The following is a 12495-nucleotide window of genomic DNA, read 5'->3' as shown; positions in this document are numbered from 1 at the left end:
TCTTTCTTTCTTTCTTTCTTTCTTTCTTTCTTTCTTTCTTTCTTTCTCAGAGAGAGTGAGAGCATGAGCACAGGTGAGCATGAGTGCGGGGTGGGGGCAGGAGGAGGAGGGGAAGAGGGGGTGGGAGAGGAAGAAGGAAAGAATCCCAAGCAGCCTCTGCGCTGAACATGGTGCTCAATTCCATGACCCTGAGATTGTGACCCAAGCTGAAACCAAGAGTCAGACCCTTAACCAACAGAGCCACCCAGCTGCACCCCTAGGAGATTTTTCCTAGTCCACGCTATGGAGAGTAGGAAGCCTTCAACCATTTACAAACTCCCAACTCAATTGTATTATACAAACACAAGCATTTTTTCCATTTCTGGCGGCTTAGCCCAAAACTCAAAGCTTGGTTTCTCTCTTCTGCTGCATTATTTCTTTCTAAGGTGATGGGCATAAAATTCCTTAGCTATTACATGAAGAGGGAGAAGGATCATGGGTTGAAATATGGGAAAATATTATCTTGCTCTATTAACTAACACTGCCGTGTGGTATATTTGAAAGTTGTCAAAGCAGTAGATCCTAAAAGTTCTCATCACAAGGAAAAATACATGTTTTTGCACCTATATGAAATGATGGATGTTAGCTAAACTTATTGTGATAATCATTTTACAATATATGTAAGTCAAGATGCTCTGTATATACCTTACACTTACATAGTGCTATATGTCTGTTATATCTCAATAAAGCTAAAAGAAAAAAAATATATATATATACTATCCTGTTACAGAAGAAATAGTGTCCAGAAGAAGAGACTGCTTATCAGACTACATCTGGAATGCTTTAGGTGTTGCTGTGTATGGCACCTTAGAAGGAACATATTCATCCAAAGAATACCCAGTGTGGGAAGGGATTCTGAATCATATTATATGAATATAATCAATAAGACTTCTGTACAACATTTAGCATCAAAGACTGAGAATGTAAGAGTCAAGATAGGCTAACTTATGCTGGGATCATAACTGACCTCAAAAATCTTGGTGGCTTACAACAATGAAAATTTATTTTTTGCTCATGTTACACGTCCATTATGGTTCAGTCTTTTGTAGGGAGGTGAGGTCATCCTTACTGTGGGACCTAAGCCATTTTGCTGGCCATTGTGCAAAGAGAAAGGGGACAATGGGAACCCCAGCTCTTAAAGTTTCTGCTTTCATTTGCCAAAGTAAGTCATGTGGCCACTCTTGAGATAAGAGGATTGGGGGGGCTGTTTCATGAAGGGAAATCAGAGCATTTCATGGACAGAAATATAATCTACTATGTAGAAAGTCCCGTGTCATCCTCTTTGGGGATCCTCTGTGGCTCATCTAACTCCCAGGAATTTGCATAGTGCAAAATGAGATCTAGTAGATGGCACAGTAATATTCAATACATATTAGCTATTATTGTTATTATTATATTCCATTAAGAAGGTAAAATTCTTTCCATATGTTACCTATCTATAAATCTTTTGAGACTGAACAGGAGAGCTTTCTGGTATTTCTTACTTAAGCAGCAAAAAACACACTGGCGTGCTAGTTTCTAGCAGGATACCACATTACTTAAGGAATGGCCGAGTAATTCAGAATATTTAGCGAGAAGCTTCCAGGTGCCTGGCTGGCTCAGCCAGTAGAGCATGTGGCTCTTGATCTCAGGATCATGAGTTCGAGTCCCACGTTGGGTGTAGAGATTGCTTAAATAAATAAACTTAAAAAAAGAGAAGCTCTTTAAAAAGGGGGGGGGCGCCTGGGTGTCTCAGTCATTAAGTGTTTGCCTTCAGCTCAGGTCATGGTCCCACGGTCCTGGGATGGAGTCCCGCATTGGGCTCCCGCCCCACATCGGGCTCCCTGCTCGGTGGGAAGTCTGCTTCTCCCTCTCCCACTCCCCACTGCTTGTGTTCCCTCTCTTGCTGTGTCTCCGTCAAATAAATAAAAAACAAAATAAAATCTCAAAAAATAATAAATAAATAAAGAGAGAAGCTTCAGATGGGACAAGACAGCTAGTTTTTATTTTTATTTTTTAAAAGATTTTATTTATTCATTTGTGAGAGAGAGAGAGAAAGAGAGTGTGTGTGAGAGAGGGAGAAGAAGACTCCCTGCCGAGCTGGGAGCCCAACACGGGGCTGGATCCCAGGACCCAGAGATCATGACCTGAGCCGAAGGCAGATGCTTAACCCACTGAGCCATCCAGGTGCCCCAAGACAGCTGTTTTTTAATATATGAAAGTCTATGTGAAAACAAATTACACACACAAATCACACGAGGGTAGCCCTGGTAGTAGAATAAATTTGTCTGGCAAGGCTTAATTCTTCCAAGAACCTGCCTCTAGTGCATGAAGCACGTTGCGCTTTGTGGGGTTGAAGAACCAATAATAATGAAACTTACGCTTATATAATGCGTACCACACGCCAAGCGTTGTTCCAAGCCTCTGCATATACTAATTCATGTAGGCACAACAACCTATGAGATTGAAACTGCTCCTAGTCCCATTTTTCAGGTGGAGAAAATGAAGCAGATTAAGGAACACATCACACGTCTGGTAAGCAGTTGAGCTGAAGACTGAACTTGTCGATCTGTCTCTAGAGTCCATCCTCTTAACCCTTGTGCTAACTTGCCCTTCCTTGCTTAGAATTTTGCTGAATCAGTTTCTCTTAAACTGGTGAGCACATTTCTGACCTTTGTTTCTCTTCTGGGTCTTCTGTACAGCTCTCCAACAAGACACGTTTTTAAATGATACCTTTTTGGTTTGTCCCTCAGAATGATTTGTCCCTGGTGATCTCTCAGACAAGTGGGACCTATGATCTGGGTTGGGGATCTGAGAGCCACATTTGGGACTTGCCAGTTTGGGACTAACCACGATTGTGGTAGAGAGGTGGTGGTGGCAGGTGAGCATAGTTGGAACTTGACCCTAGAGTTGGCAGGCTGGCCTGTGGCCATGGTGAAGAACAGTGGGAATGCCATTCGGGAGCCAGATCAACAGCGAGCCAAGCGTCAGATCAAATGGGTCTGGCAGCAAGACCAAAACCTGGGACACAGCAATGATGTGGCTGTTGGTTGGCAGCAGGATACTGACAGATGAACTGGCAGGTTCAGGAAGGGAAGCTGTAAGTTAAAACCTGTAGAGATTCCTGAGAGGGAAGTCCTAGTGGGAAGAGCCTTTCATAAGTATCTGGCTGTTGAGGGAGCCAACCTGGTCTGCACACGAGTGACTTTAGTAGATTCCAGCTACAATTTGGTAACTTTCTTTTATTTTTCTCATCTTTATTTTAGTGTGTCCTCTTATTTATGGTTAGTGAGCTACATTCAGTTTTTTAAATAAATTATTTAAACAAACTGAGTCAATATTTCAAGAAACATGATAAGTGGATAAGAACCAAGGTGGTACAAGGTTATGGCAAAACTGTGACAGTGATACGGAAATGACGAACGCTTACTAAACAGGAGCACGGCAGTCCAGGTAAGAGAATCTGATGTAAGGGATGTGTAAAGTGAGATCAAACGTGGACTTTGCATTACCACCCAGTGAAGTTGCCCAGAGACGCCAGGGCTTGACATCGAGTGGGGGGGGGGTGGGGAGAATAGCCAACATTAACAAAGCACTTATTACGGCAAAGTGCTGTATATTTTTGAGGATAGAAAGATGAATAAAATTTGGCCCGTCCTCTTAGAGTGAGTTTACAGTTTGTCTCTAGGGGAGACAAACACATAGATATATATTACTTTGTACGCTGTGATAAATATTATAAACAGATTTAAAACCCCAGGCAGGGGCACCTGGGTGGCTCAGTCATTAAGCGTCTGCCTTCAGCTCAGGTCATGATCCCAGGGTCCTGGGATGGAGCCCCACATCAGGCTCTCTGCTCAGTGGGAAGCCTGCTTCTCCCTCTCCCACCCCCCCTTCTTGTGTTCCCTCTCTCACTGTGTCTCTCTCTGTTAAATAAATAAATAAAATCTTAAAAAAAAAATAAAAATAAATAAAACCCCAGGCAAAGGAAATAGGAAGACGTTGATTAAATGAGTGTATGTGTGATAAAAATAGCTACCATTTATGGAGTATCTCCCAAGGGCCAGGGAGTCTGCGAAATACTTTGTCACATTAGCTCATTTATTCCTCACAATTAGGGAACTGAAATCAGAGAAGCTAAATAATTGTCCCATGGTTAATAATAGTGATGATGTTCACCACTGAGTACTTATTATATGCCCAGCACTGTGCTGAACCCAATATGTACCTTAGCTCATTTAAGCCTCCCTACTAGCCTAAGAAATAAGTATTAGCTCCCTTTTACAGATCAGCAAACCAAGGCTCACAGAGATGAAGAGACTTGCAGAGGTGGTGAATGGTGCTGTTGCAATTTAATCCCAGGGTTGTTAAACTCCAAAACCCATTTCTTCCAGTTCTATTGCTTCCAATCAGCTGCTGGACTGTAGGAGCCTGATTTGGCTGTGCATGGCGAAGGTTCATGGAGGGCTCCCTCCAATCTCGGCTGGGTTTCTTTATTCAGTTTACCTACGTCACAACTCTTTGTTTCATAATATAAGCTCCTAAACTCCTAAAGCACTAAGTCCTGTGACAGCGTGAGTGACTAATGCTACTCCAAGAAATTATAAGGTGATGTTGGTAAACACATTTCCAAAAAGTAGGCAAAAGAACTGGGTGATAGGGAAGGTGGGATATAGTTCATCTAGTTTGTGAGGGCTAGGAACTATTTCCTGTGGGGACTCACAGAATCAATGCTTGATGGATACAAAAGGACCTTTGGGAATAGTAAATCCAGTGTCCTCATTTTAGAAAAAGAAGAGGTTAAGGGCCAAAGTTCCCAGAGCAGGCAGAGGAACCATGAGGCCACATATCTCCCATGTGTTCAATGAAGCTCAATGCAGCAGAGCTGCAGGTTTTCAGAGTGTGGAAACCACACTTTTCAAGGGCTGATTTCCAGATTGGCAGCCTCAGCATTACCTGGGAACTTGTTAGAAATGCCCACCTTGGGGTGCCTGGGTGGCTCAGCCGTTAAGTGTCTGCCTTCGGCTCAGGTCATGATCCTGGGGTCCTGGGGTCACCCTCTCACACTCTCCCTGCTTGTGTTCCCTCTTTCGCTCTCTCTGTCAAATAAATTTTAAAAAATGCCCACCTCAGACCCACAGATTCAGAAACTGTTGGGGAGGGGCTCCGCAAATCTGTTTTAACAAGCCCTCTGAGTGATTCTGATGCATGCTCAGGTCTGAGGAGGACTGCAACGTATCTACTATATATTGCACAGCATATGGAGGGAAAGGGAGGGGAAATTTAAGTCACCCCCACATTCACGGAAGCTCTCCTCTTTGTTCCCAGGTGAAGGGCTGAAGGGGCTCAGTGTAACAACCTCCTGATGTCTACAGCAAACTCTGAGATATTTTAGACAAGGGAATGAGCCTATTGAACAAATGATGAGCTGAGGTTGGTGGCCTGGATGTGCTCTCAGGTAGATGGAGACTAGGCGTTGTCTGGCTGTCTGTCTTTGGAGGAGGTACTGGAGGAGAGGGTCTGGGGATGTCAGGGACAGAGAGAAAGAAATACTGTGCCAGGCTCTCACTTACTCGCCCCCCGCCCCCCAACAGTGCAGCCAGGACTCTAGAGGAGGCTCTTCTCCTGAAGAAGGGACGATTTTTATCTGAGGTGGGGAAATAACAGAAATTGATTTGCACGTTAGCAACGTCTCTGGTGGCTGCACTGAGGATGGACCGGCGGAAGCTAGAGACTTAAGGGCTGGCAGTTATCACACTAGCGCGAGTGGGAAATGAAGGCTGTGGGGGGTGGCTGGGTGGGTAGGAACAGACTTAAGAGAATATGGAGTGGGATACGCAGGGGAGGGGAGGGAGGAGAGAGCACCCTTTGGACTTGGTGAGTTATAACTGTAGTGCCAAACATCCTGGGCCCTGAAGTCCTGAAATCAGTTCGCTCTAAGAACCTGGGCACAGGTTAGAGATCATCCCCTCCTTCCCTCTTCCCTAAGGAGCCGGGCTTTGGAGTCAGGCAGCTGAGGGTTCAAACCTCCATCCATCTCTTTGGTTCACAGCTATATGCCAAGCGCCTAAAACAGTGTCTGGAACACGGTATAAGCTCAATAAACATTTGCTGAATGAACGGCGATACGCCAAGCCTCCTTTCCTCCTCTGTGGATACTCTATCTGGAACGGCTGTTGCGTAAGGAAATCGCCTAGCCCTGAACTTGACGCACAGTAGGCGATCAACAAGTTGTATTTTTCCGTCCCCTCAACAGTAGACGGGGTCCCCAGGCGACCGCAAGAGAAGGGTGTGTCCCTGCGCCCCCACAGCCCCCGCCGGGGCGTGGGGAGCACGTGGGCCGGGGGGCGGGGGGCGAGCGGAGCGGCGGGAAGGGGAGGGGGCGCCGGCCGGCGACTCGCGCGGAGCCGGTCTCCCCGGCTTACGTAAGGCGCGAGTCCCGCGCGGCCGGCTGGGGCTCGGAGTGGGGGCGGGCGGAGGTGGCGCCGCCCAGCGGGATCCGGGTTGGAAGCCTCGCGGAGCGCCGCGTCCCAGCCGAGGTGTGTGTTTACTTGACTGCTTGGGGTGGAGAGGCGACCGGACTCGGGCTCCCCGCGGCGGGGAGCGCATTGGTTCCCCCCGGCGGAGGTGGGCGCTGGGCGGTCCGCGCGGGCGGCGGGCGGCGGCGACTCCGGGGGATTGACAGCCGCTGGGGAGGGGCCGCGGCGCAGACTCGGCGCTGCCCACGTGCGAGGCCGGGGCAGGGGCTCGGCCCCCAGGCCCCCGGTGCGTGGGGCGACGAGGCGCGCGCGTGGAGTCGCCGCCCCTCCCGGCTTCCCCCTCGGTGGAGCCTGGCGCGGGGATGCCAGGCGGCCTGGTCCCTTCCCCGAACGCCGTGGGGAGCAAAAGAGGAAGGGACCGAGGTGGGCCTGGCCGGGCGGCCCTCCGAGCCCCTGAGGTCGACCCGGGGATTCGGGACTCGTACCGAGTCGCGGCGTGGGGGCGAGGAGGGCGGGGATGGGTAGCGTGGCGCCTTTCTCCGCCTTCGAGCCGGCCCCGGCGCGGGGCTGAAGGGAGGGGTTGTCTCAAAAGTCACTCCTTCCCCCTGCAGGGGCGCCCGGCGAGTACCCGCGCGAGCGGAGAGTGTCAGAGGCAGAAGCAGCGGCAACAAAGTTCCCGGGGCTTTTCCGAGGCTGCTGTCCGGGTTGCCTGTTTGGCCGCCCCTTCCCTGCCTGGCGAAGGCAATGGCTTCCAAACTCCTGCGCGCGGTCATCCTTGGGCCGCCCGGCTCGGGCAAGGGCACCGTGTGCCAGAGGATCGCTCAGAGCTTTGGCCTCCAGCATCTCTCCAGCGGCCACTTCTTGCGGGAGAACATCAAAGCCAACACCGGTGAGGGGTGCGGGGGTGAGCCGTAGCGGGATCGGGTTGGGTCGGGTCTCCTCGGCCCCCGGGCGCCCTTCCCCCGCCCGCGTGCGGTCGTGCAGGCTCCTACGTGCCTGGGAGCATGCAAACGGTGGCCCGCGGCCGTGCGGCTTAACCGCGCCCCTGGAGGAGGCCGAGGCTCGCAGGGAGGAGGGTGGGAGGTGCATGGGGCTCCTCTCTCCGCCCGGGCTCCTCCTGTCTTGGGGAAGAGCCGGTAACCATCCAGCTAAGGGTAACCACCCAGACAGCCGAAAAACCCCGAGCTTCCCTCTCGCCCTGCTTCTTTAAGGCAAAGCCCTCTCTGCCCACACCTCCCTCGCGCCCCCAGGGAACTGGGGCGCCCCCTGCTCTCGCCGCCCACCTGTGGGAGTCGGGTCCCACTGCGCGCTGGGGAACCAGTGGCACCGCAGGGCTCGCAGCCGCGCGCTATTCCTGCCCCTCCGCGCCGCCCCGGGCCTTGGGGCAGAGCCCCGGTGGCTTTGAAAGGCCTGTCTGTCCGCGGCCGCCTTCTAAGGTAAACTCTCACCACGAATTCCCCCTCCTTCCCTGGCCCTCCTTCCCCAGCCGGGGCCTGGCCGTTAGGAGACTCCGTAAGTAGGAGACTCGATCTGATAAATTACATTTTAAATCCAGCTTCCCTGGAAATGGCTTCTTGAGAAAGCCTCCCTTGGCTGGCGTCGTGGATTTGGGGATGCAGATCGCCTGATGGCTTACTCTTTCAGTAGGGCTCTTCACCCCTCTCCTTCCGCCCCACGTCCACCCCAGTTCCCGATGAATTGGCATTAAAAGGCGCGAGGTGGCAGTTTGCGCTGCTGGTACATAACCCTTCTGGGATGCATATATGCTCATAATTAGCAACTCCTTCATGAAAACTTGTTATTGCAAACGGGGTGCTTTATTCGCTGCTGCCCTCAGCGGTCTCCAGGGTAGTTATTTGCCCATCGGTGGGCTAATTATCCGGAGATCCTCATTACAGAAGCACAGATCAGTTTGCAGAGGTGGGCGGAGGACCGTGCTGAAAAACAGCGTAAAAGCTAGGAATTAAGAAACCTCTCCAAGGCAGAGTTTTATTCATTATCTCTTCAGCTATTGCAAAAGCAAGATTTTATTTTGATTCTCAAAAAGACTCGGCCTCCTCCCCCCCGCCCCCCCATCTCTCAGAAGGAAAAGTTCTGTGTACCCGGTTGCACCTTGAATTTTCTCTCACCTCAATTGGGTCTGTTTTAATTTTAATACCACATTTAGCTGCATTTTATTCTTTTTGTTTCGGAATGCAGTTTGGGGGAAGAGCTGTGTGAGAGGGGCTGTAATTGGCTCTGGTTTCTCTGAGGTAGGGAGCCAGGAGGTTTGGTGATGGGAGGAAAGGGTGCGGTGGCTTTGAGCCCATTTCTTAGCATTCTCTATACCTGACTCGGGGGGCTGGTTTCATTCTGGCATGAGGGACTGCACCCTGTCCGTCCCAAACTGGATTAGTGCCCTTTCCATTTTTAAAGAGAATGTGATGGGAAGTAGCTTACTTCCGAACTTTCATAGAGGTTTTGAAAACTTTCCAGTTGCTGTTTTCCCTTACTCTCACTTTTTTTTTTAAACTTTCCCTGGTTTTTGGATTTTAGTTTCTGTTCTCTTTCACGTGCCTTCATTTTCTCCCAGAGTTTCTCCCTGCTGTAAGACTGTGACTATGAAGTGTTTAGATTTTCTTTTTCTCTTGGGAACCAAGTAGTTTTTGTATAAACCAATTTAAAAACTGTTTATCAGTGAAAGAGAAGAAAAATGGAGGGCAGCAATTTGTTTTCAAAGTGGCTTGTTTCTGGTGGACTTGGAGGGTGTTCTCAGATTTTCTCACAGAAGGTTCGAAGAGTCTTACAGGCTCAGTGCCTGGTAAATAAGAAAACATTCCGCAGTATTTATTTTTCTGTTACCTTCTGTTTGCTTTTAGCTAATTTTCTGGTAGAGAAACACAGCAGCCCCTCTGTATGTACCCCCGTTATTAAAGTTGAAGGTTTGGAGGAGATGATGAAGCATGACAAAACCCCAGGAGATAAAATGTTGGTGGGAATTTGAGTTGGAAAGTATCTCAGGCCATCTCCTCCAGCCTTGCTTCTGGCGTACTCCTGCCCACATGGCTCTCTTGCAGCCACCGCCTGCTGAAATGACAAGCTGCTCGTCCTGGAAAGGGCTCCTCACTGCTTCTGGGAAGCCTTCCCTCGTCTGCCCTGGCAGCATTCACTTCTTTACTCTGCACATAACTTGTTGATGTTGTCACATGCAGTGCAGCAAACGTCTGATTCATCCGGTAGATACTTACCGAGTACCTGTGATGTGTCAGACAGTGTTCAAGGCACTGGGGGTTGTAGCACTATTTAAGATAATCATGTGCCCCTTGTTGTCCCTTCTCTCTTCACCATGTTCCAGTTCCCGATGAAGAGACTTCAGGGCCAGGGATATGGATGGCGGAAGTACCTTGTGCATAAAAAGAGTTCAAGTCTATGTTGGAGGCATGGGTCACGCATTCTGTCTGCTACTCAGAAGTCAGATAACCTCCAGTAATTGAGTGCATTCTGTTTAATTAGCCTCGATTTATGGTAAAAGTTTGTGTTTACTATGGATCAGATTAGCCTCAAGATAGCTGTCACCCATTGGCACTGCCTCATCTGCCTGGAGCAGTGCAGGCTGAGATTTAATCAAAGACTTTATATGAAGACCCACACCCAGGCGCCTGGGTGGCTCAGTCGGTTCAGTGTCTGCCTTTGGCTCAGGTCGTGATCCCAGGGTCCTGGGATCGAGCCCCGCATCGGGCTCCCTGCTCAGCGGGGAGTCTGCTTCTCCCCCTCACTCTCCCTCTGTGCTTGCTTGCTCTCTCTCAAATAAATAAAATCTTTTTTTTTTTTTTAAGCTTTTTATTTATTTGAGAGAGAGAGAAGTGGGGGAAGGTCAGAGGAAGAGACAGGCTTCCCGCCGAGCAGGGAGCCGGACATGGGACTCGATTCTGGGACTCCGGGATCATGACCCAAGCCAAAGACAGTCGCTCAACCGACTGAGCCACCCAGGTGCCCTCAAATAAATAAAATCTTAAAAAAAAAAAATGAAGACCAAATCAGAAACCAAATCTTTGGTTCTCTTTGGTTTTCTTTAGTACTTTGCATGAGTAAATAGAAGGGAGAGTTCTCATAGATTGCCAGGAGGGGGTCCTACACTCTGTCCTAAGGACTATTAGCCTTTCTGTGTGTGTGCATACATGTGTATAAGCATGTGCATGCACACACACGGCTGGCACTTAGTAGTGAGTCCTATTAAAACTCCTTATCTCTTCTGTTGAGTGATGGTGACTGAAACCTCCCTCTGAAAGGATGTGAGAATCCTGCTTTAAGGGTTGGACAAATAGTGACATTTAAAAAAAAAATCACATTATTCTGTACTGGATCTACTGTCTCAAGTGCAGGAAAATTGGCAGATTTCCATTTGGAAGCATCCTGGACTTGATTGGGAGAAAGGATGTTCAAGAACAAACCTGTTTCTGCTCTTAATTAATATTAACTGCAGCTCTTGCTGGGGTTTGCAGATGGGACCAGCATTTCAAATTAGACTATGGCCTGAGCCTCTTTTCTCTGAAAAGCTGACCTAGTTCAGAGGGCTCAGGTTTTTGTTTTTGTTTTTGTATTCTTTAAGTATAAATGTGTGTCTTTTCTTATGTAAGAGTGATAACTTCTGAGCCTTGGAGGATAGAAAGGTTATATTCGAGAGACTTGACAGAGTTGAACAAGGTATCTAAAACAACTTTTAATAGTTAACCTTTGTGTAGATTATAGAGTGTCTTGGCTTATAGGATTTCTAGAATAGTCTCTGTTCTTTTTTTTTTTTTCCTAGCTTGGTCAGACCCTGGGTATAGCCCAGGTCAAGGTGATGAGGGAGCATAAGGCTGGCTGAAGACAAAGCATAACCTGACACCCTGCAACCTCCCCCCCACCCCCCCACTCCTGGGTGGGACATGTGTGACATTCTTCCAGGAATCTCCCAGCTGTCTTCATGTTAATACCTTGCTAGAGGGGAAAACAACCTTAACTTGACAATGGCATGGCCTCTGGTACCTTGTAGGTGTCTTGTAGGTGGGTCCTCTTTAGCATATGAAAGTTCTTTTGAAACCTCCCTTTTCCTTACTTCCCCCAACTCCTGAGAGTATAGAATCCCCACTCCTCAAGGTCCAGGTGCAGCAGCTCTTTCTGCCCACAGGTCCTGTCCCAGTGCTTTAATAAACCACCATTTTGCACCAAAGACGACTCCTTTCTTGGTCTTCCGATCCAGACCTCACCCCCCCAAACCTCGCTTACATTCCAAAACCACATCAAAGGGTCTGACCAGTTTGGGGCATCTCTTGATTCCACAGGTCCACTCTACAACATCTTACTTTTTCTGGTTTCTTTGTCTGAGGGTTTTCATGGGTGTTGGAAGAGAACTCTTTGTGACTTTTTTTTTTTTTTTTGAGATTTTATTTATTTGAGAGCATCAGCAGGGAAGAGGGGCAGAGGGAGAAACAGACTCCCGCTGGGCAGGGAGCCCGACTGGACTTGGGGGCTCCATCCCAGGACCCTGGGATCAGAACCTGAGCCGAAGGCAGCCGCTTAACTGACTGAGCCACCCAGGCGCCCCAGGAACTATTTGTGACTTGAATAAGGTGTCCCCTAACAGTATGTCTGCTTCGGCCACATGCACAGCTGAATCTGAGCATTCTTCCAGTGTGGTCTTTTTTTTTTTTTAAAGATCATTTATTTGAGAGGAGAGAGTGCAGGAGCATGACGGGGGAGGGGGAGAAGGAGAAGCAGATTCCCCTGGGGCTTGATCCCAGGACTCTGAGATCATGGCCTGAGCCAAAGGCAGACACCTAACCAACTAAGCCACCCGGGTGCCCCCAGTGTGGTCATCAAAAAGGAGCTTTTTCTAGCCTAGATTGGAGTTCTGCCTTGTAGAAAATTTGGAAAATGTGAATTGGATTGGATTTTATTTTAAGGGCACTGGAAAGCTATTGAAGGTTTTAATTAGGATACTGACATGAATGGATTTACTTTCTAAAAGTTGACCTTT

At 48.8% G+C, this 12495-nt stretch overlaps 1 protein-coding gene across 6 annotated transcripts in view; it reads left to right on the top strand.

Moving 5' to 3' along the window:
* Window positions 1–12495, top strand: part of AK4 (adenylate kinase 4) — a 126424-nt gene that overhangs the window by 51600 nt on the left and 62329 nt on the right. The window contains exons 1-2 of one of the 6 annotated variants that reach the window (XM_035018354.1): window positions 6492–6557; window positions 7109–7386. The exons of 2 other annotated variants lie outside the window; for them this stretch is intronic. In XM_035018354.1, the coding sequence (XP_034874245.1) occupies window positions 7242–7386 (145 nt within the window). In that variant the 5' untranslated portion in view covers window positions 6492–6557; window positions 7109–7241. 3 more of the 6 variants (XM_035018355.1, XM_035018352.1, XM_035018353.1) reach the window with 3 other exon arrangements.

The sequence above is a fragment of the Mirounga leonina genome, unplaced genomic scaffold (assembly GCF_011800145.1).
Source record: "Mirounga leonina isolate KUSES-001 unplaced genomic scaffold, KU_Mleo_1.0 Mir_173, whole genome shotgun sequence".
Taxonomy (NCBI): Eukaryota; Metazoa; Chordata; class Mammalia; order Carnivora; family Phocidae; genus Mirounga; species Mirounga leonina.
Note: the sequence above shows the minus strand (reverse complement) of the source record. Positions and strands in the feature narration are given on the sequence as shown.